The following is a 27,811-nucleotide window of genomic DNA, read 5'->3' on the forward strand; positions in this document are numbered from 1 at the left end:
GGAGAACAGATTTTTTATATGAAACTGTTTCAGTGTTTTTACAATATCTAACATCTGCCTGTCACTTTAACTCTTCCTGTCCCATTAAAGTTACTTGGGCTCCCTTGTCTCGTTGGTTCCTCCGTAGCCAGCCTGCTGCTGTGAATGTGCCAGACTTCAGTTGCTACAACTACTCTATCCTTCTTTCTGCCTGTTAAAGGATGTTTTTCCTTCTCACTGTAACTTGCTAAATGTGACAAAGTGCTAGATAGAGTATTGTCAGTAAGAGTGACTGGATCTTATCTGGTCTTGATGTTGGGCCTTTACCAATAAGATAAAAGAGTATGATCTAGACCCGCAATGTCTTTAAAACGCCTTGATTAAACATTTGATGTGATTTGGCGTTATATAAATAAAGATTGTTTGATTGATAGGTGCTGAATTTGAGGCAAGGAAAAGGCTGGTATTCACCCAACCCATGACGGGTTGGTTGTGGTGTCACAGTTCTCCAGCTCCAGAATCTTGTTGAAGATGTGCCTCCTAGTTCCTGGGGCTGTCATGCCAGTCTGGAGGACAGAAAGCAAGTCAAGGGTTTTATGAAACAACAGGCACACTCATATGAGGCAGGTCGAGGCTGATGGCTGTCTAACATGAGTCTGAATCTGCTCAAGGTTTCTGCCTGTTAAAGGACGTTTTTCCTTGCCACTGTAACTAAATGTCGCAAAGTTCTGTGCTCATAATTGATTAAGATGACATCAGACTGAGTCCTGCCTGTGAGATGGGACTGAATCTTATACTGTCTTGATTTTAAGTCTTTAATCATTTAACTTGATATAAAATTTTGTGATTTGGTGCTATATAACTAAAGATTGATTGATTGAACTGCACCTTTATTTGTGTGAGAAATAAGGAGACATTTGGAGATAATAGGCTTCTCATGAAATCATTATGTACACTTAAGGGTTGTTACATTTAGAGTTTACAGCGTGATATGCTCCTGAATTGCTGTGTACGATACAGCTTCAATTAATCAATCTTTATTTTTAAAGCACCAAATCACAGCAAACATTATCTCAAGACCCTTTTACAAACATAACAGGTCTAGACCGTACTCTATGCTCAATTATTAACAAAGACCCAACATCAAGACAGGATACAATTCAGTCCCTTCTTAAAGCCTTAGACTCAGACTTATCTCATCTTAATCCATGCTGAGCATTGCACTTTGCAGTATTTAGCTAGTTCAGCGGTGAGTAAAAACTTCCTTTTAACAGGCAGAAACCTCAAGCAGAACCAGACTCATGATATACAGCCATATGCCTCGGCCGAGTTGGGGTTGGAAAGGGGGATAGAGGAGAATAAAAGAGCGAGCGAGAGAAAGCAATGATAGTGATGAGACAAATAACAGTAGTGGTAGTAGTAGTAGTAGCTGTTGCCGCAGGAATCCGGCGCGTCCGTAGCATGTGTCCACAGCAGCAGCTTGAAAAAAGACAAGTGCAGATTCAAAGGACAAATTGTGAGTTGGCTTAAGGTCAACGTAACTTATGTTTTCGAAATGAACTCTTTTGGAGGGACCTTTCCGTACAACGTTTAAAAACCGAGGAACCTGTGAAGTGTGCAAACAAAGAGAAGGATGGAATAAACATTTCAATATCAAGTGAAAATAAAAGAGTCAACCATTTCTCTTGTCTTCAACTTTTATTGAAGAGCAACACTTTCAAGTAAGTCTCAGCTTCCTGCACTACAGTTACATGATCATTAGTAGTGGTCACTGTTGACAACAACAATCCAAGTCACAAGGTAATGCTCAGACTAGGACTCCAAAGCCTGTGTGTAGGCTGTTTCACATTAAAATCTCTGAGAAACAAAGATAGATCAGAACAAGAAATTGCATTGCATTAAAAGACAAATAAAAGTAGACAAAGTAGAGATGAACATAGGCCAAAAATAGCAAGTCATTCAAAGAAAAACAAACTGGCAAGGTATTTGATTATAAGCTTGTCTCCAATTATCCCAGTAATTTTCTAACATTATACAAATGTTCAATCCATTTTTTCATTGTGCACTAGGATTAAACTTGTAATCAAGTATTTCAGAAGAACAAAATGGGGTAGACGTAATGGGTGGCTAAGAACCCCGTGTTACCTTGAGAAACCAGGCACAGTACATGCTTGGAGTACCAGATTGTGGTGCAGCTTTGTTCTAATGTACCTAAGAAAGAAGACGCATCCTGCAATCCAAATCAAACACAGTCAAAACTGAAGGTAATTAGCCCAGTGCACATCTGGTTTTAACACGTGATTACAGATAAATATACACCTGTAAATACCTATGTGATACATATTTAAAATATATTCATTATATATTATTATAATGAACATTGGCCTCCCTAAAGACAAAGGCAATGTGGTTGTTCAAACCTGATTCAACACAGGTCATGGCCTTACAATAGCAGCCTTCTCAGTCATCAATTCCTTCTGTCGATTTGATTTTCAAACAGCTGCAGTGTGCTAGATTCTGCACAAAAATCAGGTCTTGAAATATATTCTGTAGAAAACCCTGACAAATACAAAATCCTTCAGTTCCTCAAATCCAACTAGGCAACATACTATCATTCCTAAAATGTATAAACTCTTCCAAAAGCACAAGGACGCTGCTACAACAAGTGTATCAGCATCAGTGCTCGGCCGGTCTCCCACAGTGCATTCCAAGTGTTATTATTTTAGAGTTGTTACTGAACTACATGAAAGTTTTTCCTGCAACTATTCACAGCTTTGCAATTGGGTTGGCAGATAAATGAGATGCTAGCCTTCCCATCAACTACCTGTGTCTTCAAACGATTAATGTCAAAAGTAAAGATTGATTTCTTTTCTGATCACCTTTGACACTGTGAGCTTATCTTAATGCCACTTGATATCCCATCACAACATTCATGGAGACATACCCTCGTATTTATTCAGGAGGGCACAGAATTCAACACAAAATAGGCTCCCCGAGAGGGATCAGCTTTGGATTATAATACTTGGCCGGATTAATTATTGTGCAGGCAAATTACAAAAATATATACAGAGTATACATGTAGAATACAGGAGATAATCACTGGATATTACATTACAAAGATCATGCTAATCCAAAATCTGGCTGCATCACATCCACTATTTGTGTAAAAGGCACAAGATATGTAGCCCCTCCTCTGTGGTGACAGAAAGAAATACAGGAGATCGCTGAGTTATTGCTCCACAGGGAGTGTGCTTTAGAGTTCCACAGTGAAAACACCACCAGACATTCTCTGACTATTATAACCAGCTATAGACTACAGATACAAAGACCGGAAAGAGACCTCCACCGATATTTACATGACAACGAAACATCTTGGAGAGTGCTAACTGCATGTGTAAAAAAATGTTGTCATAGACAAGCCTTGTGAGCTCCAGGGGGAGCTTTGTGAATGTGTGTGTGTGTGTTAAAAAAAAAGAAGCTTTTTTTCATGTTTAAATGACTGCTTTTCAAAGTCGCCTATCGTAGCTTAATGTAGAAAAAAATATTTAATTTAACTAAAACTAGTGCATAGAGAATTAGCACTTATAGCTGTATATTTTGAAGTGCCAACTCTTCAAATTTACATAGAGGTTTTGGACTACTTGGATGGAAACCTTGCTGACAAGTCTGATTCTGCTACATTAACCGTAATCCTTTAAAAGAAATGTCTGACAATAGGATAATAATGCTAAATTGGTGGAGTACTCTTTGAAGCATAAACAGGCGTAAAAATGTTCATTTTTGTGTATTTCTTTTTGTTTGACAAAAGCCAAACCGGAAACATCATCTTGTATCTCTGTCTGTCAAGATATTAGCGATGTATTCATAAGTGTCTGCTGACAGTGGACTGCATCACCAGACGACATTGTGAATTTTTGAAACCGTGTAATGTCAACTGGCAGACTGAGAATATGGTAATGTGTAGCGAGTTATCCAGCAGGGGGCATCTGCGTAGGTACTGTATGTAAAGATACTGTACAGACATGCAGAGAGAGGAGAGAGAAATAAAAATACATGCACTCAGAATGCTCTGAGAAGAAAAAAAAAACTGCTTTGGAAGACAGACCCCGGTTAAGCATTAGATTAATGCAATAAATATCTAGATGTTCTTCATCTATCTTGACTATTCACAGAAGAATGCCAATCATAACATGCTCTTTGTGATAGTACAGTTCATAAAGAAAATTAAAACATGCAGACTGCCGCATTGCTTTTGACAGTGACACCCTATTGTTGTCACATGTTGGTACATCCAAATAAGTTATTGATTACAAATTTCATATTGCTAGCATTCCTATTGCTGTCATTCTGCAAAAAGGAAGAGGTGTTTTAGAAGGGCACCAAATACAGTGTAGTTTGCACACTTTGCTATGCATGTGGAAACTTGGGGGAAGGTAGCAGAAAGTGTTCATGCAGATCATTTTAGTGTTGACTTTTTAATGCTCGACTCCCACATTAATTTGTAAGAGTTGGTGAAGAAAAAAGGAGCTAGGTTCAGTCGTTAAAGCCTGCAGGATTATTGTGATCTGACTGAACACAGTTCAGTGAGAGAAATGATGCCGCAATGACTCGCTGCCTTCACTGGCATAAGCTCTGGAGATGGTAAAAGAGAGGGGGAGGAATTAGTGATAATACAGGAGATAACATTTTAAAGGCTCAATAAATCTTTACAGTAGAAAGAAAAAAATCTCTTGAATGGATTGAGGGAGTCTGGGGAGAGGTAGAACAAAACTAGAGGTATGGGCTGGATGGTGGAGCTCAACTCAGCGAGGCAATGGTACCTATGAATGTTACAGAAATTAGACATATTTTCAGATGCTTCAAACGTCAAGCTGTGTGAAAGAAAATGAGAAGAAAGAAAGAAATACAGCACAGTGCTGCAAACACAATGAATACTGAAAAGGCAAAAGTGTCTTGTGACAACCTAAAGATGTTGGAGAGTGTCTCTCTTCCTCCTGCATGCATACTCTTGGTTTTTGATAACTAATTCAAATCTGAAGGAGGTTGGAGGGGCATGGCTGGTGATCTAGGCAGGCGCCACTTGTTACAAGGAGGCCACAGCAGGTGATACTGTCAAAGAGGCATTTAGGTGTTTTTGTTGTCTCTTTTTGTGAGGTCTGATGAGATAAAACAAGAGCCCTATTGATTCTCAAACACTGTCTGATGAGAAAGTTCTTCTTTCTGTCGGCCACGTCTCCTCGAGTGCGGACGGACAATTAACAAGAGAAGAAGAAGTCTCAGGTGGTTCGGGAGGAGGGTAATAGTGAGCGGGTGGGTGGTTGTCTTCTGAATGGGGTGAGCTCTGATAGACTTTGTGATCCTGTTCCTCCACAATTATTGCCTCCCTGTCTTTCACAGGCACTTCAGAGGGTTGGGCTTTGGCTGAAGTTGAGCATAAGAGGTGATGAGCAAGAAAATCGTGGAAGGGAGGAGAGGCGGTGACATACAGGGTAAAAGTGTGCTTGTGAGATCTACCTTGTCGTCCGCAACCGAAAGCTAACACCCATTAGGTTACTTGATCGGTCAGTGGCTGCAAAGGCTGGTGCTTCAGTGAGACAAAGAGCGGTGTCCTTGTCCTATATTTGGGCGCAAAACCCAAAGACTCTAAGCCTGGTCCACTCGCTGACACAGAGATCAAGGAGGGTTGAATATGAGATTTGAGGGTGGAGGGAGGTACGCTGAGGCTACAGCAAAAGAAAGAGAGCTGTGTGATTCCTGGATGTCCAGCCTCCTTCCCTGCTTTTACCTGTGTCTACATGTCCTTCTGCTTTGCACCTCTTCAGTCTGTGTGGTTGTTGACATGCTTCTTGTCAGAGGTAGACACTGCCTCTGCTCCTTCTTTGCTCTTTCTCCCACGCCCAGTCAGAACTTTGTAGCACCCACGGGTGATTTTATACATCCAGACAGTGTTTAAGATATCCAGGGCTATGCAGGAGGTGATCCAAGCCACCTGGGCTCCCATGCCCAGCCGCTCAAAGTCTTGGGTCCCAAAGGTGGCAAACACGCTGAACCAGTAAGACGGCATGACAGCAATGCGAACCAGGAAGAACACCACCGCCATAGCGACGCCATTCAACACCACCAGCCGGTGTGAGCGGGGGTACTTTAATGCCTCAAAGAACCACCTTGAGGGAGAGGGAGATTAAAATAAACAAATGTGATTGTACAGTGAAATCTTGCATAAAATACAATGTACTAATATAACAGGAACATTTCAATGTTGAAGATAAAAGATAAATATATATATATATATGTATAAATTAGGGGTGCAACAATACGTGTATCTGTATCAAACCGTTCGATACAGTGGTCACGGTTCGGTACGCTCTATGAACCGAACAATACGCAATTTTATATTTATTTGATCAACTGATTCCTCCGGGCTGCATTGTCGAGCGCAGGTCCACTGAACTGCGTACTCCTCCCACATTCATTCAGTCCAAGCTGGTCTCGTTTATTTTAACTGTCTTTCATCTGGAAATATATATTTCCCCATACCACAGTCTGCTGGGTTCATATGTTCACGTATGTGTGTGTGTGAGCGCACGCCCGCACATGAGGGAAGCACGAGTGTCCTATTTGCTTGCAGAGTAGAGTTGTTCCGTGGTCCTACAGTGATGCCAGACTTTTTAAAGTTCGTATATGCATTAAATGTGGTCTTATACTGCATGCTGTCTAAGACTTCAGCCTGATACTGGACAGTGTGACAGTGATATATATATATATATATATATATATATATATATATATATATATATATATATATATATATATATATATATATATATATATATATATGTGCTTTTTTAGCTGAAACAAATGCTGGTAATTTCAATAGACTACAAGTAAAAAAAGGCAAGGACATTTCTCTTTTTCTGTATCGAAAATGTATCGAACCGTGACAAAAAGGTATCGAACCGAACCGAACCGGACCGTGAATTTTGTGTATCGTTGCACCCCTAATACATATATATATAAATATATATATAAATCATGGTACCAAGTAAAAAATTTGCACATTTTTCTAATTTAGAGGAATATTCTAAGGATTATTTTCTCAAAATAGTACAAGATGGAATAATTTGTGGGATCTAATAGAACTACAACCCAATGGAATGAGTCATAGTGGCTCATAAAGACCCCTGATTAAAATAACAATCATAATAATAATACAATAAAAATCTATTTGTCTGAATGGAACTACATTATTTCCATACAGTGGTTTAAGATGGATTAAACAGAGGTCATAAGCATATAGTTCCTTGATTTAAGAACCTGGTTCCATTTGTGGCTTTGCAGAGTCTGGAGGGTTAACTCACCTTTGGTTCACAAATGGTGTGGACAATTCTGAAATGAGACGAAAGTTGGCAAAGTACGGAAGCACACCACGTGTCTGCAAAGAAAACACAAACAGACAAACGCATTAAAACAAGTACATCACCTCTATCCCTCTTTCCAACCCAAACTCAGTCGAGGCAGATGGCTGTCTAACATAAGTCTGGTTCTGCTCAAGGTTTCTGCCTGTTAAAAGGAAGTTTTTCCTTGCCACTGTAACTAGCTCAATACTGCGAGGTGCAATGCATATGGTGGATTAAGATGAGACAAGATTGAATCCTGAAACATTAAATATTACATACCCATTTTAAATCTAATACCAGCAACTCTTTTCAAAGGGTCATGCTTGAGTTCTTGGAACTCAGGAGAAAGTGGAAATCTTTCCATTCTTGTTTGATTAGAGTTGGCTTGGACCAGCTCTTAGTTATGCTGCTATAGGCTTAGACTGCTGGGGGATCTTGCAGACTGACACACTGGGAATCCCTGGACCCAACACAGTGGAGGCATATGGCTGTCTAACATGAGTCTGGTTCTGCTCGAGATTTCTGCCTGTTAAAAGGACGTTTTCCTTGCCGCTGTAACTAGCTAAATACTGCGAGGTTCGATGCACGTGGTGGATTGAGATGAGATAAGATTGAGTCTTGTCAATAAGAGGGGAACAGATCTTATCCTATCCTAATGTTGGGTCTTTGTTAATATAACAGAGTATGGTCAAGACCTGCTAGGTTTGTAAAAGCGTCTCGAGGTAACGTTTGTTGTGATTGGGTGCAATACAAATAAGGGTTGATTGATTGATCATAACATATGAAAGTTACACTACTGTAATTTGAGGTACAGCTCATATTAATTAAAATCAATATTAGAAAAAAAATACCAGAATACCCCAAATTATATTTACATCTGTAGGCCCTGGCAAAGGTTACAAAGAGGCTAACTAAAGCACCCCCCAAACTCCCAAAACAGAGCAGTTTATGCCAACAGATCATCATTAATTAAAATCGATCATTTTTTCGTGACTAACAGTGTACCCAGGATTCTACATAATCCCACCCTTAATTAGAAATAATGTATTTCTAATTTTAATTTAACTGTGCTATTTTATCACAGATAGTAGCAATTTTTTGATGTGCTAATTGTGTATTTTTAAATTTTTCTATCTTCTTTCTGTCAGGTTATTTCATATTTTCATGTTACCACCAGTCCAGTTGTGATGTTCTGTTTGTGTATTGTGTAATGTTATGTGTAATTGAGTGTATATTTTATGTAATTATGCCTGCACTAACACAAAAAAATTATCAAAACAAATAAAGTTCAAGCTCTGGTACCTCCACAGTGATACTCACCAGCACATATCCGTATGCATAGAGCGCCGCCAAGTGGTGACAGACGAAAAAGCTATCCCCCAAGGTGCTCCAGTTACATGCAAGCAGCACAAGGTCTAGAGGACAAGGGGACAGTTTGGTCAGAGATCAAGCAAACTGATACGTCTATTTGACGTCAAGGACAGTTATGTACACAAGTGCCTTTGAAGGCAAAGAGCAGCGAATCCACCAGCAGTGAAAAATTCTGAGAACATTTGAAAACAATGTGGAGGACATCTAAAAACTAACCTGTTTGGAATAAAGTCAAGTATGGTCATGAACTTTAATTCTGTTAAGAGTTTCCTTTGAAATAATAAATACTGTGCACAAAAGCACTTGAGTATTTAAATATGGAAGTGCAGACTTTCAGACCTCCTCTAGCAGACAATGCTTTTAATCTAAAAAGAGCAGCACTATACTATCTATTACTAAAATTATGTTGCTGTGTAGTGCAGTGGCTGCATGAATGGTGAATCCAAACACAGCAGAGGTTACTCTCTAACTAGAAGTGGACATAATATAGAAAATAAGACTGAAAAATGTACAATCATTCAGATTGTGAGTTTTAAAATCTGGGTTAAGTTTACAAAGCAGACACTGTTAAAATGTTACTCGCATGTCAAAATGTAGAATACAGAATGTTCTTTACAGCTAACCATGCTGCTAATGACAGGGAACTGTGTTCCAACTATGATTCAGATTAAAGGTTCTGTTTTGTTTACACTGTATACATTGACTCCAGGCCCTCATGGATAATGCACAACACCATATTATCAACATGACTAAGGAGAGATGTAGAGCTTACCATAAAGTAGGTAGCCACAGGTTATGGCTACATTTAGTTTCACAAGATTGGGGTCACCCCTGTGGAAGGAAAAGAACACAACATTTAAACTATGTATTTGATTATACAATATACACTCCACATTCGTCTAGAGGGGGGACCTACTTACTAGTCCACATTACTGAAAGACATCACAACAAGTTTTCAAAGAGGTAAGGATCAGAAAGGTTATTCAAGGTCAACTGTCTCATGTTGATGAGTTTCATTGAAAATAACTGAAGTTTGATGTGAAGTTGTTCTTGTTTTTCCAAACATGACAAACAGCTCCTTGAGTATCATATCAAAACATCTCTGAATAAGGGTCTTTTTTGTTTCTGAATAAACAGTAATTAGCTGTTCAGTTCGTAGACCCATGATGTGTCCATGCAACCTAAGGTGTCCCTGCAAATACCATCTGTTTGAAATAACAATGAGGGTGTCCCTGCATCAATCCACATCTAACCCTGGTATCAGTTACTAGTATTGTAGCAAACAACCAGCTGGACGCTTTAGTAACAGAACCCCACAACACACATACTGTGTGAACATATGCACGCAAACACACATCTACTGTATGGCGGCTCACCTTACAGACCGCTTGGCACTTGGCTGCCCAGTGTCAAATTCTTCCATCCACTTTTGCTATAGGCTTTCCAGGAATGTACGAGTTCTACAAAAATATGCTAGTTGTTTGAATAATATAAATGCCTCAGACACATCCTTGAATGTGTTATAAGGTATCAGGGAGAATGCAACCAACTCAGGATCATACTTGGTCACTGGGGACATCAGGGTTTTCCTTCAAAAAGAGAAGGTCTCCTGCGACTGTTGGTTTCCACTTCAATGGTCTAAGGTAAAAAGTAGGTCTAAGGTTGTGTGCTCTTTAGCACATGGTCTCCAGTCCCCTGTCAAAAACCCTTGCCACATGGCCTTGAAACTTTTCTGGGAGAAACCCTTCTGGCTTGTTTCGTTCTTCCCCAAAACAAAAACACTAAAATCAAAAATGCACATAAGCAGCTATTTTTCATCGTTTGCACCAGAGCCTGGTTGTAATACGGTATTCCAGCCAGACAATGGCTAGCGTCTTAAAGCTTTTTGTTAACCGCGTTAAGTACTGGGAGGAGAAGAATGGTATCTGCATTAAATAGCAAAAGAAGAAGAAAACATAAGCGACAGTCGCTGGAAATACATGTGTAGTGGTGTGAGATTCAGCTACTAGCAGCACCTCGCCCTGGACCGGTTAACGCGACTGCTACACAAACGTACCGTTAACGGACCAGTGTCCCACAGAGTGCTTATGTTTACCATCTACATCTGCAGCGAAGCAAGTGTTGTGTGAGTCGACGTCGTCTCAACTTAACATTTCAAACCTGCTGTCAGAGAGCTGGACCCAATACAACCTAATAATCACCGAATAATGATTATTGAGTAGTACTTTGGCTTTAAATGCCCATCCCTAATCATTAGCTTAGTGTTTGTAGATGCTTAGCTTGTTTTGGGCGAGGAATCCTTCTGTGTACTAAGCCAGGCCAGATCACCATGACAGCAAACATATCTTATCCATACAGGGATAGTTGCTCTGGATAATGATTAGTATATATTTTTTATTGTACTGTTATCCCAGGAGTTCTTAGTATCAGCCAATACTACACTGAGAAATCAGTATCAGGGCAGGACAAAGAATTCTTCTCTTTCTGATATATCTAATCTAATGTCTGTTTCACAAGCTGGCTCTGCCTCTGTGAATTGATCAGCTGTATCATTTTACAACTGCAGAGACATAAACGCAAAAAGCAAATGTGGGCCTGGATAACATCTGATTTAATTGATAGAGTGGTAGTCGGAGAGAGTCCAAAGGCTTCTTTATAATTACATCAGTGGGATCCGGCTTAAAGTTAAATAATGTACAGTGAACCCTTGCTCACAACCCAATGTATAGTTAACTGGCTGGAATTTGGCCTAGAAAGAGATATGGAGCTTTCTCCTTAGCAAGTGCTATGATAGCCCTGATAGCCTTACACAAGATCCAATCATGAAACATTGGTTCCTAAGGAGAAAGCAGTGGTGAATTGGGAGAATGCATTACCCTCACTAGTTTTCCCCGCACTAATAACTTGACTTAACGTTGTAAGAAATCATGAGTGATTCAGTGCAGTAAGTCGGCTTTTCTCTGAACGGGTCATTCATATCAAACTATGGCCTAAAAGAATCATGATACATGAACTATAACACGTCTCTGATTTGCAAAACAATGATACTGTTCTAAAATAATCTAATGCCAGCAACTCTTTTCAAAGTGTCATGCTTGAGTTCTGGGAACTTGGGAGAAAGTGAAAAGCTTTTTTGTAACCAACTTAGTTATGCTGCTATAGGCTTAGACTGCCAGGGGAACTGACACACTGGACCCAACACAGTTGAGGCAGATGGCTGCCTAACATGAGTCGGGTTCGGCTCGAGGTTTCTGCCTGTTAATTGGAAGTTTTTTCTTGCAGCTGTATGTAGCTAAATACTGCGAGGTGCAATGCTCATGGTGGATTAAGATGAGATAAGTTTGAGTCTTTTCAGTAAGAGGGGACTGGATCGTGTCCTGTCTTGATGTTGTATCTTTGTAAATAATTTAACAGAGTAATGTCTAGACCTGCTATGTTGCAAAGCGTCTTGAGATATTGCTTGTTGGGATTTGGCTCTATACAAATAAGATGATTCATTGAGATTGATTCATTTTATAGAAGATTTCAGCTGATCAACAGCTCAAGGTCTTTTTATATTCTATGTTTCATTATGCACCAAACATTTTCAATTGGTGACAAGTCAGGGTCTGCAAAAAGGCCAGTTTGACAGTACACGCTTGTACTTCCGAGCCATGCTGTTGTTATTTTGAACTTGTCAGAGATGGTTTTCCACATTGCCCTAGTCCATCATAAATAAGTGTTTCTGGGTCTGGTTCCCTTACGCTTTCCTCTTGCTAGTTTTAACCTGCATTTTTTAGATGCAGTAATGTCCACAATAAAACTGTCTGTTTGAAAAGCAGTACCATCTGAGGCTCATGGTCATCCAAAAATGTTTTTTGGCATCGTTCCTTGTGTACAGAGATGTTTTTTCAGATTAACTGAATCTCTTAATAATATGCATTGTAAATGATAAAGTCCCTGGATTCTTCTTAGTTTATGTTGAGAAACACAAGTCTTCAGTTTTTATTGTAATACAATATTATTATTATGTTTCATAATTGTTAGTGCAGTCTTGCAGAGCTGTGGACAACACCCCATCCTTGCTTCATAAAGACTGGGCCTAGAGAGATACTGTTTTCATACCCAATCATGTTGCTTACTTGTGGCTGGTTAACCTAACTTTCTGTTCTAAGAACTGCATTTTAAGCACTTTTTAGCACTTCTGCATCAGCTTTATTTTCTGAGACCAGAGGTTGCAAGCTTCTCATTATTTTAGGTGTATGTTTGTAGGATGTGAGGTTTGTAAGAAAACATGCTTACATCTTTGGACTGTGATACATGCCTAGTGACAGTTGATACGTAGCCATACATTTTACATTTACAAACCAGTTGAAGGACACAGTAAAAAAGATGCAGAATACACAGAATACACCAGCTTTGACTAGATTTTTGATTTTTTAAAAAAGCTAAATTCGAGCACACAAACTTAAAACTTCTTACTGTGCATGACAACACAGAAGCTATTAAAGAGGGAAAAAGGCAGCACACTAATGTCATTTACAATCTTGAATCTGGGCAAATAGCACAGACTAGCAACCAGCAACTAACACATTTCAACCACAAGCTTTCCTCTGCGTAGATTTGGATTTTGAGTAACATTTGGACACCTTTTTATTTTTTTTTCTACAAGCCATCATGCATCCATTGCACAATCTAACACGCTACTTATATGGTATAGTCTGACACAGGCTGGGATCATATTGAGCCAGTCATGCACAGTTCAACGGTGAAGTGCATCAAACGTACTTATTCAACGGTGTTGTACAGCCATGGCTTAAGCATCGTCTTTGGAAGTTACCGTATTTTTCAATCCCTTTCATATGATCTTGGAAACTGCTCAATCTGTTAATAGTAATATCTGATGATACAATCCAAGGCAGTGTGGTGTGAAATTTTTTAGCTCTTGGGAACATAATATGTTCAAATAGGGCAGAACATAGTTGATATGCAATCGCCTTGTGCTTCGGATCATTGACAAATGTACATGTGTGATTTGTGTTAAGAGAGTTTGGTAAATCCTTCTTGAATGCTCATACAGAAAGCTTTAAATAAAAGAGTATGGTTATGATAAGATAAAAAAATGTTTGGGGCTGTGAAGAATGTTGTGTGGAAAGGTTACAGAAGGGGTTACTTTTTATCTGTAACAGGTTGACCTCAACTCAACATGACCCTGAAATTTTACCCTTACTGTCCTTGGATAGCTCTGCACATGATAAGTTCAGGTCCAGATAGCCAATCAAGAAATGCAGCAGCAGAGGCGGGGTGGTTGGTCACGGGTGCTTGTTAACTGAATGGATCATGATAACAGCCTGGGCCAAGCTGCCAACCAGAGTGAAATGCATGAAAGAGCCCAAGCTGCAGTTGAAAACAATGCTGCCTTCAGACGGCAGCGGCTCTGGCTACTCAAGCACTGTATTGAGAGCAGCAGGGGGAACAATGCTGCTGTGTGACAGCTCTTAATCATACTGTAATACAATCAGATTGACCGGAGAATTTATGCTTACACCAGTCTGGTGTTGCAATGACATGGACTTTGAGGCAATTAGAAAGTGCTGGGGATTGATTAGCTGCTGCTAGTGAGGGGAGATGAATAAGAAAATAAAAGCAATAGAAGAGTGTGAGAAAATAGGAACATGCATGGACTAGGATGTTACCATGTTGATTCAAAATCATACGTGATCAAAACTATCTTCCAGTGTTTTTTAATTCAAGTGAATAAGGTAGAAGTTTTAACTCAAAGAATTTCTCCACGTGGCCTTTGTGGCATTTAACATGACAAAGTGTAGCTAACTCGTAGCCTGCAGCTCCACTAGAGGACAGGATGGCTAATGTCAGGTCTTACTGGTCCAACAATTCAACAGAAACCGAAAAATCATTCTGTTCATGTGGAGTCAACAAGATCGTTACAAATGACACATGAAGATTACAGCTTGGCCTCTATTTTGAGAAAGACAATATTCCAACTGAGCTGTTTAAAATGATGAAAATAAATACTACACTAGTATTCTGTTGACATGCAGTTGTACATTAAAACCGTTAAATCGATGCAAGTGTTGACCTTGTTGGAAAAGCAACAATGACAGTAAAAAAGCAGGAGCCCATGTGTTGTATCAGGGCGGCAACCTCTGGCAGCAAGAACTGAAGCCAATGCTAAAGTGTTTAAAACTGCAGTTCCACGAGTGTCGCTTGAGTGTTCAGTGAGGCTGACTTCCGGAAGTACTGGAACCACATAACATCAATTCAAAAAGCCGATCTTTACAGCAAAAATAAACATGGTTACCGCCTGGTACAAAAAATTAGATTAGTCTGAATAGCTAATGTTCTTGAATCGGCACACACTCCACAGGAGGTACATTTGTCGTACATGGCAGTTTCGAAGATATTAAGATTACCAGTGATCCATTATGAAAGGCACAGCTGACTTGGTTGACAGGCGGGAACACTGTAGCTGTTGGTGAGTAGGCTCAAAGCCCGCCTCTTTACCTCACACTAGCTCAATAGAAGTAAGATTGAGTTCAGTATTTCCAATATGGCTCCTGCCGACTGGCTTCAAAACAGCGCTTCAGAAACAGATGGTCAACGTCACGCATACAAAGTAGATTATTTAAACAGACTATGGTTGCAATCCCTCATATAGACAGAGATTTTGAATATGCTGTAAAATAATTCTCATAAAACCTACATCCCATCAGCTAATTTAACACCTTGATCTTTCAATGCTACTTACCAAAAAGCTTCATTTAGGATGTCCAAATTAAATTTATTACAAACATGTTTTGTTTTGTTGCTTCAAAGTGTGTGTAATCTACATTTTTTAAATGCCATTGTTTGTAACTTGTTTGTTCATTTTTCAAATGTATTTTCCTGTAAACTGGCCTTCTGGTGACTTTTGGCCTACCCATTTCCTTGTAAAGCATACCTTAAAAAAAATATGTGAATAAAACTATGTGATCTGGTGCTCTTCGAAAAAAATGTGTTTACATTTCTTTTCTTCTCTTTATCTTTATCTTTATCATTATCATTATTATCATTATTATCATTATTATCATTATTATTTATTGTTATTATTATTATTATAATCATCATGAGCAATACTGGTTTTATTTATTTTTGTGTTTTTTCTTTTTTTTTTTATAATATTTATTATCATTATCATTATTATTATTATTATTACTATTATTATTATTATTATTATACTTTTTACCCATGGCTGACCTGTGACTGGTAGTCAGCTGTATCTTCTGTAGTTCTGTTTTGTTTTCTCTTCATTTATCATTTCTGTGTTGTCTATGTTGTATGTGGTCTTTGTTTGTATTGAAAATTCAATAAATGCATTGCAACAAAAAAAAATTAAATAAAAAAAAACCCAGCACAAAATGGGAAGTATTATCACATCTGAAATTGAAATGTGCGTGTAATTAAATGTTTGCATTGTTAAAGTAGACAGGAAATTCATAGAAACGCAGACATAATAGATGTGACGTGCTTGATGCTCATAAAGAAACTTATTCCCGACAGATATCCCCTCTTTCAAAGGGGTGGAAGAAAATTATGAGACATGGTAAACAATGGCACTTAAAAAACAACAACACCATGAAGACAAAGAGGCTTTTGGGAGGAGGATATTTTGCACCTGAAAATACGGTAGATTACGACTAGTAGTAGGAAAAGGAGGGAGGGGGCCCAATCTTTTGTCCCCCTCCCAAACTCCCCCCACCCTCCCCTACTTTCTCCTTTCTTGCCTTTATTTCGCAACATCAGTGCTGCCTGCCAGGGCAGACACATAGACAATAAGGGGGAAGGGATGTGTGCTGCATTGATTCGATAGGCTAGGTTGTGGGGTACAACACACAGTTAGAGGCTGGAGGAGGGTCATATAGGGCTAGTGGTGGGGGGCACACGAAGGGAGGAAGCAAAGGACTAGGCTGCTGTTGTTTACCATGAAAAGGAACCTTGTTTGTGGGCTACTTGTCTGTCTGCACAGCACCATAGAGGAAGCGAAAGGAGAGCATAGGGTAAAGGAAAAGAGATGAGAGAGAAGGGGGTGGAAGGAAGGAGTGTTGTAAGAATAAAAAAGGGAGAAGTGAGAGACGGAAGAGCTGAGGAAAAATGTTTAAAAAAGACTGATTGAGATGTTAGGGGGGGGGTGTAAGTGGGGAGAGAAATTACCATTTTTCTTCTTCGGGATTCATTGATGCAAAAAACACAGTCAGCAGAAGCAGAGAGAGAAAGAGAGAGGGGGAGGCTGAGACAGAGAGAAGTCAGTCAAGACAGTAATCAAAGGCAAAATCCACTGAATCTACAACTCTCCAGAGACTAAGCTGACATATTAGATCCATCCTCTCCCGTTCCCTCTTTCATTCTGATGAAGGGAGTGCCACTGTGATCCTCCAACGGTATTAACTACCAATCCTGAAGATCCTTCCCTGCCACCCACCTCCCATCTTCCTCCCCTCTCTACGCCTTGTGAGCTAGACATGGCTGCTGGTCTGAAAAAGCAGATGTGACATGACAGGTTTCTCCTAAAAGCGCCACAAGCATTTACACATATGCCTGCCAAAACGATGAAGCATAATGTGTCAATATTTCTGCCTTTTGCAACTGCATCACTGCCTTTGAGTTTATGAGGGATTACAGGCAGGCATTTAAAGCATATTTCAAACTGCTCTGTTTTATGTGGTCACAATTCAGTGTAGCTGGATATGAGGCAAGGAGATTGTGATAATGGATGGTGATAAAAATTGTGGATAAAAACCATACAGAGGAAATGCATATGTATAGGCTACAATACAGGCCCCAGGGAAAATTAGTTAAAGTGAAGGGAACAAAAAGTATGTTGAAAATGAACTGAATCATGAGTTGATAAAAGTGGTGACAAGACATGCATGATATGCAGAGTAGCTCAGCTAGCAGCCCTCTCACTTGAAATCCTGTATCTGCTGAGTCACTATCCAAGAGGTGCTGATGTATAACTCGAATGCCCTTTTTTAACCTTATAGCTAGTTTAATTATATGTTGTTTAGTTTTGGACAAGAGAAGGACTTTGAGAATAATCCCACTGAAGGACCCAGAAAACACAGGCTCCATGAAAAGAACTAGAGCAAAGGTTGCATCTCAACGCCAAGCTCATTGAGTCCTGTGTCTGTTTAAGCACATCAGAAAGGCTGTTTGGTACCAGTTGGCTTTTTATGTGGGTATATCCTGTAACGAGAAGGATACCTCTTCTTCTGTTTAACCACTGTTATTAAAAGACATTGAGGGAACATTAACCCAAAATACGAGCCAAGCTCCTTGAAATAAGCTGAGCTAATGGGAGCTGCAGCTGTCACCATAGGATGTTTAGCTCTTTACTGTTTTATGTATCCTGTGCATGTATTCTATGAGGAGAAAAAGACATCTAATTTGACATAGTGTGGTCTAGACCTCTATGTTTGTAAAGCGTCTTGAGAGAACGTTTGTTGTGATTGGCGCTATACAAATAAGATTGATTGATTGAGATTGACATCTGCTGAGATTGTGTCCCTGTTAAATAACAGAAGAAATGCTAGTTGAGCTGGTTCCCAGCTCCTCCTGATGTCCTATGTATGTTCAAGAGCATCATGCAGACGTTGATTTTTAAGGTGAACTCTGCAAATTTGAGGAAAATGTGTCCCTGTATATGTAATATATATATTTTTAAGCTAGGGTAATAAACTTCATCCTAAAGTTTAACTAATAGCACCTGTTTTTTTCAGCTCCTCTTACCAGACAGGGTTGGCGTTCACCAGCATCATCATATTGCAGGATGTACAGACAGAATAATCCCACAACCAAGGCGTGCACGGTCGACACCAACCTAAAAGGAGTGAATGACACAAGTTCAAATTAGTAGACATAATGATAGACCTGTAGCAGTTCATAGTAAGTAAACGTCTGCCTGTGCTTGCATACTGTATGTAATTACATCTACGTAAGTGACTGTGGATTATTTGTAATTGGGCCTGACAGAGCAGACCCTTGACCTCTGTAGTGGTTATCTGGGCCACTGAAGAGATACTCCAGAGGTTTTTAGTGGCCCTTATCTCTCTTCCGCCAGAATCACAGTACATCTACTGTCACCATGCAGCCTCTTGAGTGCAGCAGTCCAGTTCACTGGCTGCAGCTGCTGACCTTAACCCTGGCCATGACTTGACAAAATTTCAACTACTGTATGAGTAGCAGGGTCCATCATTACTGCTGAATCAGAGACACATTTTCAGAATTAGACCAGTCAGTTTGGATGAAATTGCGAAATATCACTAGAACACAGTTTTAAAAGACAGCATAGAAAATTAGCACAATGGATTGTGTCCAATACTAGAAATACAACCCTGCTCCTTCTTTATAAAGGCTTGCTCCCTCTCCCAGCACTAAGTCATAGTTACATAAACAACACACTGACACACTGAGAGCTGGCTGTTATGTACTGAAGGCCACTCTTAAGTGAACCATCAGTGTCTGGCCTGTAATGTTTTGGACTATCCCTTGGTCAGTTAGTACATCCCTTGCTTTCAAATGAAGACAGAAAAAAACTATAGTTCTTTGAGTGGGAGACAACGTGTGTATAAGAAACAGAGATAAAGAAGCAACTGATAACGGGGTGAAAGGTGTTATGCAACCACAAATGACTGCCCTATGAACTTAACCCATGGGGTTTTTGCTTGAAATTCAAAACCACCCTGTGCTCTACCAGACTTTCACATCATAGCTGTAGTTATGTCAAATGATGACAAGTTGGCCTGAGGCATTAACGTCCCACCTCAACATATTTAAAGACACCAGCTGTTGGCTTGGCAGGTCAGTTTTGTGTCAGTGTGATTGAGCCAAAGGTACAGCCACAATAATTGGGTGATTACTTGGTGTTAGTAGCTGTACTTCCACTCAATGGCTGAGAGGAACCAAACAAACCAAGTAAACCAAACAAACCAGTGTTTTCATAAAAAAATTCAAAAAATACCTTAAAGCCTACATATAATGATTATGCATGTTATTATTATGATATTCTCGTAATAAAGTTTTTGTTTTTTTGTTCTTTTCAATGAATTTTATGTCATTTGAAATGTTTGTATTTATTCATCTTTGCTTTTCTTTATGATCTTATGGCATGCCTATTTGATTGTGCTACCTTCAGGAAGCACTTTTTGACTTGGATTTTGAAAGGTTCTCCAGAAAAAAAGTTTATTACCATAACTTATAAGTGCTGCAGCAACATTTTGCTCTATGTTACTTCTGTACTTAGCTTTTGTGCAAGCTAACCTCACAGTGAACACCAGAGTGATATAAATGTATGTGTGAGGGTTGCTGACAGGTAGCTGGGGGTTTATCTAGGTGGCCAAATGATAATGATGCATGGCCTATATATACTAAGGCTGCCTCCACAAAGTAAAGTGTTTGCTTGTTGAATGTGATTGGGTGACACCGGTACAAATATGCTTTTTGTTTCAAGCAGTTTGATTGCAATTTGGTTGTACACATGTCCATGTAGGGATGACAACAAATTGTGATTTGTTGTGCAGCCCTGTAATGTACATGCAATCTGAAAGAATAAAGAAACAATCTGACGTTTTTTTCTTTATTCTATACCTACCCAGATCCTAAAACAGCACGTGTGTAAATTAAAGAATAAAATCCAAATTTAATAGGATTTTTGGCTGGGTTATTTGGCTAATAAGGATCCTTTTTTTTATCATGATGCAACTAAAAATGCAAACACAAACACACAACAAAGTTTTGTAGAGCTTTCCACCAGATTTGTGTTTGGTCCCGTCTCCGATCTGCTGCAGTCCGGCTCCATGCACTCTCGTCTGTCAACACCCACCGGTTGAGTTTTCATAACGCAGAACGGAGCAGGACCACCAGACTGCTGAGTCATGTGGCCAAGGTTTTCCAGTGGTTATTACTGCATTCATTAATATCAGACTCCTCTCCTCATCCATGTTGTCTTTATTGGCCTCTGAAAACCTCGGACCTGTTGACTCCAGACCTTGCTTCGCTCATTATGACGGTTTGTTGTTGTAGTTAAGTGAAAAACAATCTGGCGATAACACGAGTGTTTGATTCTGAAAATTAACCAGAAGTTTTAATTTTGTTTTGATGCCTGACTACCTGTCTCTGTCTCCCTCGATTTTTGTCTGTTGAGACTGATGCGTTGTGCTCCAGCATCCAGCAAAAATAGAAGTCTTGCGTATCAGAGAAGCAGCCAGAACACAACAGAGTGGATCCAGTGGAGGTTAACCCATTGACTAAAATAGAAACCTATCAGATCCGGTGCTGTGACGGATCAGAGACGGACCGACACGTATCTGGTGGAATTTTGAGTTTTGATATAAGGAACCAATATTAGGCAATGAGTTGGAAAACTATCATAGCTAACATAAATGTAATGGAGAAGACAATTACAGACAGGTGAGATGCCCACAGCAAGGTTCTTGTTACACACCTGGAGTTCCACTCTGTGAGCTTAGTGGAAGGCAGGCGTCCATAACCTGGTGTGATGGCGTAGGAGAGCAGCGGGCTGGCCACCGAGAAGAGAACCTGGAAACCCACAAAGCTGCCAGCTACCACGGTCAACTCTCTCGTCTCCATCACTCACCTAAACACCATTCAGAGAGGAGGGGAAGGGACCAGAAAAGAGGGAGGCAGGATAAAGACAGGGTGATACACATGGAAAGGTTCAATCGATGACTGTCAGTCAGTCATCCTTTGCAGCACAAGGAGAGCAGCTGAGGAGGTGGTGGGAGAGGGGGAAGCAGAACCTTGGGTGGCTCATGAAGTCTGCAGAGGGAAGAATATATAAGGGGAAAACTAGAGGGCAAAGACATGGGGTGCCTAATGCATGTGACATGATGGATTTAGACAAGCAGGGCACTTCACTCAGTGGGGAGAGAAGATGAAAGGCACACGAGGGGCACCAGAGTTAGAGTATGAAGTTGCAAAGAGAGTAAATAGCTTGTGGATGCTGTTGATACTGCACAGCATGTAGATTAGGAATAAAAGGTCCCCTGATTATGCATATTTTGCAAGGGGATTACAGTGATGTGTTTGGGATATAAATCCCTGAGAAGAAAACAAAAGCAGAGAGAGGAGAGACACAATGTCAGACAGAAGAAGAAGAAGAAAGCATTTAACTGCCAGTCGTGCTGCACATAGACATATAAAGAGTAGACGCTGCATCGACCACTACCACCTATTGGCGCTGACTAGCCGTGGGGCCGCCATCTTGGTCCAGTCACCCGCTCTACTCAGTGAAATCTGTTGGCAAGCGCAATTAAGTGTCGGGGAATTTAATCAATCATAACTCGCTGAATACTAAACTGATTTTCATGCGTTTTTTATTTTCTGCAAACGTCATACATGCTGGTATAATACAGGACACATGGTTCGCCGTATTTTAATATTCATAGTGGGCTCAACAGTAATAGAATATTCTGATATGTGATATATTTGATGTATGATAGGTATTTTGCCGCACAGTGCTCTGGTATCTTGAAGTCTCTGCTGCTTCAGTTTACGTTTCCAGGTAGGATCATGGGTAGGATGACCGGACCAAGATGGCGGCCGTATTTCTTGCGCCCCAGCAGCCAGTGTGGCGTCTACTCTTTATAGGTCTATGGTGCTGCAGGGTTAGAGGTAGGCGGGCTTAAAGACGTCTGGAGCAGAATGTAAACACAGCTAAAACGAGCAACAGTGGCAACTGGACTTTTTTTTAACCGTAAACAAAAATAAATAAATAAATGAATGAAGGTCTGTCGTACACAGACCTCCCAGACCAGAATTGTAACAGCCACTTGTCAAGTTCTGCTGCCTTTTCTTCATACATCTTTTCCACTCTCGTAGCATTTGTTTTCCGTGATGGTAGCTTGTACTCTGGCTCGACAAACGGGATCAGCTCTTTGAAGCCTTCTCTTTCCACAAAACTTAATAGGAGCATATTTCCAGTTACCATTTTGGTTATTAGCAGGCTAATCTTCTCTGTTCTGGTTTCATCCCAACAACGTGTGCTAACAAGGCTAGCAAAAGACGTGATGCGAGACTGCCTGTTATCTGTCTCCGCATGTGGTTAAGCATCGAACTAGTATTTCTATGGTTAACACCACATATATTGCACTGCACTTCACAGTTTTTTTTCAAAGTACTTCCAGACATCACTTTTTTTAACTGACATGTCGCAGGTGTCACAGATGGTTCTTCCTTTGTTGTGCTTTTGCTTTCGGTGGAATAATATGTTCCTAGAGAGTTGCCGTAGCTGCCGTAAAACAGTTGTTTTTGCTGAAATCTGGCTCGGTGTGTACTAAAGTTAAAGCTGTTGCCGGAGAAGTCAAACGTTTATATCACGTTAATTATTGTCCTACCTAGTATATTCAATTAGGCAAAAACACTAGCCATTGCGGGTCAATGGCTAGTACTCAAGTATTCGTACCTATCCCTATTACCCACATCCTGAAAGTTTATTTAAAGTGTATTAAGTTAACAGTTAACGCAGAGTCAGCACAGTGCCAGACTAATGACTCCGCTTTAAGCCCTCAGGTTTTTAGTTTTCTTCAGTGTTGCTGTTGCTCATTTCAGCTGTGTTTACATCCCAATCCAAACACTCTAAGCCCTGCCCGACGTCACGATAATTATCAGTATCGAATTATCGCCCAGCCCTTCATGTGAGCATTCCTAATTTCTATTTCTATTTTGCTGCACAAAAAAACCCAACTGGCTCAGTCAGATTCCAACTTGTCACCTACTACATCTGCAATTACAGCAAAATCCTCTATATAGCTGTATAATGTACTACAACTAAAACAGAAAGACAAGAGGTCAAAAGTTCAGAGAGAATACTAGAAGCTCAAGTGCTTCCTAATTAAGTAACACCAGCTATTTCCACACAATGTCCACGCTGGTTTGGACTCTGGCCTGATAATACACTGGAATTCTGATTAAACCGCTGAAATGATGCAAGCCATTTAAAACCACTCATTACTGTAGACCAAATGATTAGGATAGTGCAAAGTCCAGATTGCATAATTGTAGAAGTACAATGTAACAAATATTGTTGGGTATTTTCTTTGCAAAGAAAACCACTGAGGAGCACATGACACTCACGGCATGTAGCTGACATTAAGTTCTATTTTTACTCAAAAATGTCCAGTGTCATGCATGCAGTGTTCCATAAAATACAAGGGAACAGCTTTTAAAGGAAATAGAGGAAACTATGAAAAAGTGCCACAAGCAAATGCAATCAACCCTCACCCCTTTAGAATAAACTCCTAAATGGATTTGAGGAAATACATAGGATAATATTAAGTTTGCAGCTGAAAGAAGTGCTTCCTGATTCTTCATAAAACTGCAATGCTCAACAGGGAAGCTTCACCATACTGAGAGCTTCTTATTGTCCCCAGAAGCAGCTCTTGCACCTTCCCAGGCCACGCTGATCATATGCAGCATGTGCCTGAATAATTCATTGGCATTCTTCACCTGGCAGGCTGGTTCATACTGGCCCATGGGAGGAAGTAGCACACAGTCTCCTCCTCACTGCGGTTGACAGACAGAAAACCCGGCCGGGACAGAGGATGTGGCCCTGCCCGTCCACGTTTGACCTTGTTCCGCCTGGAGTATCCTGCTACTGTCAGCAAACCATGACCCCCGTGACATATCGACCAAACATAAATAATATCGGTTCAATTTCCCCCTCTGTTCCTTTGGAAATCTAAACCCGGTCTACCGTCTACCGCATTGCTACACAAGACCAATGGGTTTGACTCGCTCTGTATGGCACAAACCTTGGGCAGCCACATCTCTGCAGGCAGGTTAGGTCATGTCATGAATACTGATAAATGAATGGTCACTATTGATGTTATAAGCCGACAAGGATGCTTGCATTTAGCATAAAGACGATTACAATAGCTTCACACTCCCATTTGAGCTATTGTGCACCATGCACACGAACAACTGGCAAGTCAGTTCATAGAAAAATGAATATATTACATTTACAAGAATTAGCTGTCTGTGTTTCATTACACACATTGATGTTTTGCTTTGCAGTAAGCATTGTAAAGCACTGCGGACACTTTGGAGCGGCTTGTAACGTATGAATACTGGACATATCTGCAACATAATCTATAGAAAACGCAGTTTTGTAGAACAAAGCAGTTTGGTTAAACGAGTTGTAACAGGCATGTGAGTGTAGAGGATGTTTGGGGGCAAAGTTGATGGCTAAAAGTGTAAGCACTGCTACGTATGCTGTTGTTCCTCCTATCACCGAGTAGGCAACAGAGGCTGTTGCAGTCTCAAGATTTGGTCGGTGAAAACGGGGAATACTGTAGAATTGAACACACTATGTATTACATTTCATGTAAAAGGAAGCAGTACAATTAGCTTATTTACCTGCTGTACGTCGCATAGGTCTGTGTAGGCGGATAAGCTCCCGTTTCCCAGCCGTCTTCTTCCACTTTCTTACAACTTGACGTTAGCTAGCAAGTCGGCTAAAGTGATATAGCCCACTGCTCTGGTTGTGTGCGCGAGCCCAGCAAAGAAAGAGAGAATAGCCTCCTCTGCGACGCGAACAATGCTGTGGTCCAACAACCATTAGAAGCAGGAGAAAAACCTCTTCTCACAACCCTGTTTCCTCGGGGCCATGTGTTTCTTCTTATGCGTCCAGTAGAAAAGTTTTTTACTCGTTTTATTTTGGCGTTGACAGCAAGGACCAACCGGTGACGTCGACACGTACCCACCCCCTCGAGCACACCCCCCCCCCCCCCCCTGTTAGAGCTACACCCACGAGGAACAAAGGCTCCTCGGCAGCATTGTTGATAAGAGTTTAAGATAGAAAGCGTTTTTTACATGACCATATCAGCACTTATCAGTGTTGAAGCCATTTAGGGTGGTCATGAAATGGACTGAAATGAACAGTGATGCCTCTTTATGACCTAGAAAAGCAAACACGATTATTAGAAAAGGTACTGATCATTTCTGTTTTGTTAATTTAAAGCGCTGTGAGAGGGTAGGTGTCAGATGAGGTAATTGACAGCACGTTAATAAAAACCCTTTTTCTGCAGTAAATATGCTTAATGAGTGAAATAGTTGGCTGTTAAGGCTGATTTATACTTTTGCGTTGAATGCCCCTTAAATGTATAAAACGCAAAAAAGAGTCCTCTGGATGCCCCTCAAATGAATAAAATGCAAAAAAGTGTACTCTGGATGGCCCTTAAATGAATAAAACGGAAATAAGTGCCATCTGGATGCCCCTCAAATGTGTAAAATGTAAATGTTTGGAAGGACAGGGTACTCTGTTTCACTGTGTCTGGGACTGTCCAAAACTATAGAATTACTGGAAGTTAGTTGTACAAACTTTATCTAAGATCACTGGAGTGAGTGTGCCTTTTCAAGCAAAGATGTGTGTGATGGGTATACACCCAGAGAACTGTACTTGTACCTCAAGACAACTAAAACTCATTGACTTTGGACTCCTGCAGGCCAGGAGGTTGATATCTTTATACTGGAGAAAAGTGGACGTGCCCTCAATGCATATGTGGGTGAAGGAGATGGCATCATGCATTGTATTGGAACGACTTACTTATATTGTCAGGGGAAAGGGGGGAGATTTTCAAGAAATTTGGTCACCTTTAATTGAGTTTCTCGGATGTTACGAAGCAAATTATTTGAAAAATAGTGCTGTGTTGTGTATTTGCTTATTTTATTTAATTACTATTATTATTATTATTATTTTTTTTAAATTTTTAAATTTCATTATTCATGTATTATTCTATTGTATTTTACTTGTTTTCATTTATTTATTTGGAGGGATTATGTTGTTGGTATAATGTATATTTTATGTCAATTGTACCATTAATGCTTCCTCCCTCGCACCACTTCTGGCATGTCTTGAGGACATCAAAGCCTGGATGGCTTTAAACTTTTTAAATTTCAATGAAAAGAAAACAGAAGTGATGGTGTTTGGTCCCAGTGGCCCACGTGAACCTCCTGTTGACTTGGGCCCTTTGGCAGATTATTTGAGGCCAACAGTCTCAAACTTGGGTTTTAAGATGGACAGTGATTTTAAATTGGATCGTCAAATTAGCTCTGTAGTGAAGTCCAGCTTTTTTCAGCTTAGGCAGCTGGCAAAGCTGAAGCCTTTTCTTGCACAGCAGCACTTTGAGACAGTAATCCATGCTTTTATTACTTCTCGGCTGGATTACTGTAACGCACTTTATATTGGAGTTAGTCAGTCCTCCCTCGCACGTCTCCAGTTGGTGCAAAATGCAGCTGCCCGCCTCTTAACTGGAGTACGTAAGAGGGAGCACATTACTCCGATCCTGGCCTCCCTCCACTGGCTACCTGTGCACTTCAGAGTCCATTTTAAGATTCTGTTATTTGTATTTAAATCTTTAAATGGTCTGGCCCCGCCTTACCTCTCTGAGCTCCTTCACCCCGACGTTCCTGCTCGGTGCCTCAGGTCAGCTGATCTGCTGCTCCTGGAGGTACCGAGGGCAAAACGGAAGCTGAGAGGGGATAGAGCTTTTCTGTTGCTGCTCCAAAATTATGGAATGAGCTTCCCCTCCACATTAGACAAGCCTCCTCACTGTCCATTTTTAAAACTCACCTTAAAACCCATTTTTATTCCTTGGCTTTCAACCCAGCATGAGACTCTGCTCCTGTTTTAGTGTTTTATGGCTTTTTATTTATTGTTTTATTGTTTTTATTGTTTTATTATCCTGTGTTTTAATTGTTTTTATGCCTGCGTTGTTTGTCTATTTATGTACAGCACTTTGTTCTGGCTGTGGTCATTTTAAAGTGCTTTATAAATAAAGTTGAGTTGAGTTGAGTTGAGAATTAGTATTTGTCTTGTCACATAAAACATAATAAATATGTTGTTGAAAAAAAAAGAAAAAGTGCCCTCTGGATGCCTCTAAAATGTAAAAAAAAATTAAAACCGCAAGCGGATATGTGCGGGCCCTCGTTCAAGCACCGCCTGATGTAAGGCACCGCCTGATGTCGGCCACCGCCTAATGTAGGCCCCCGCCTGTTGTGCTGCAGGTGTT

The 27,811-nt window shown here is 40.2% G+C and overlaps 1 protein-coding gene across 1 annotated transcript in view; it reads right to left on the reverse strand.

Moving 5' to 3' along the window:
• Positions 1 to 1,658: 1,658 nt before the first annotated feature.
• tlcd4b (TLC domain containing 4b) overlaps positions 1,659 to 27,811 on the reverse strand; it is a 36,498-nt gene continuing 10,345 nt past the window's right edge. The window contains 7 exon segments of the mRNA XM_034711640.1: positions 1,659 to 6,143; positions 7,338 to 7,411; positions 8,697 to 8,791; positions 9,520 to 9,578; positions 18,513 to 18,532; positions 18,534 to 18,603; positions 21,226 to 21,378. Of these exon segments, the coding sequence (XP_034567531.1) occupies positions 5,798 to 6,143; positions 7,338 to 7,411; positions 8,697 to 8,791; positions 9,520 to 9,578; positions 18,513 to 18,532; positions 18,534 to 18,603; positions 21,226 to 21,371 (810 nt within the window). The 5' untranslated portion in view covers positions 21,372 to 21,378 and the 3' untranslated portion in view covers positions 1,659 to 5,797.

This window comes from Notolabrus celidotus, chromosome 20, assembly GCF_009762535.1.
Source record: "Notolabrus celidotus isolate fNotCel1 chromosome 20, fNotCel1.pri, whole genome shotgun sequence".
Taxonomy (NCBI): Eukaryota; Metazoa; Chordata; class Actinopteri; order Labriformes; family Labridae; genus Notolabrus; species Notolabrus celidotus.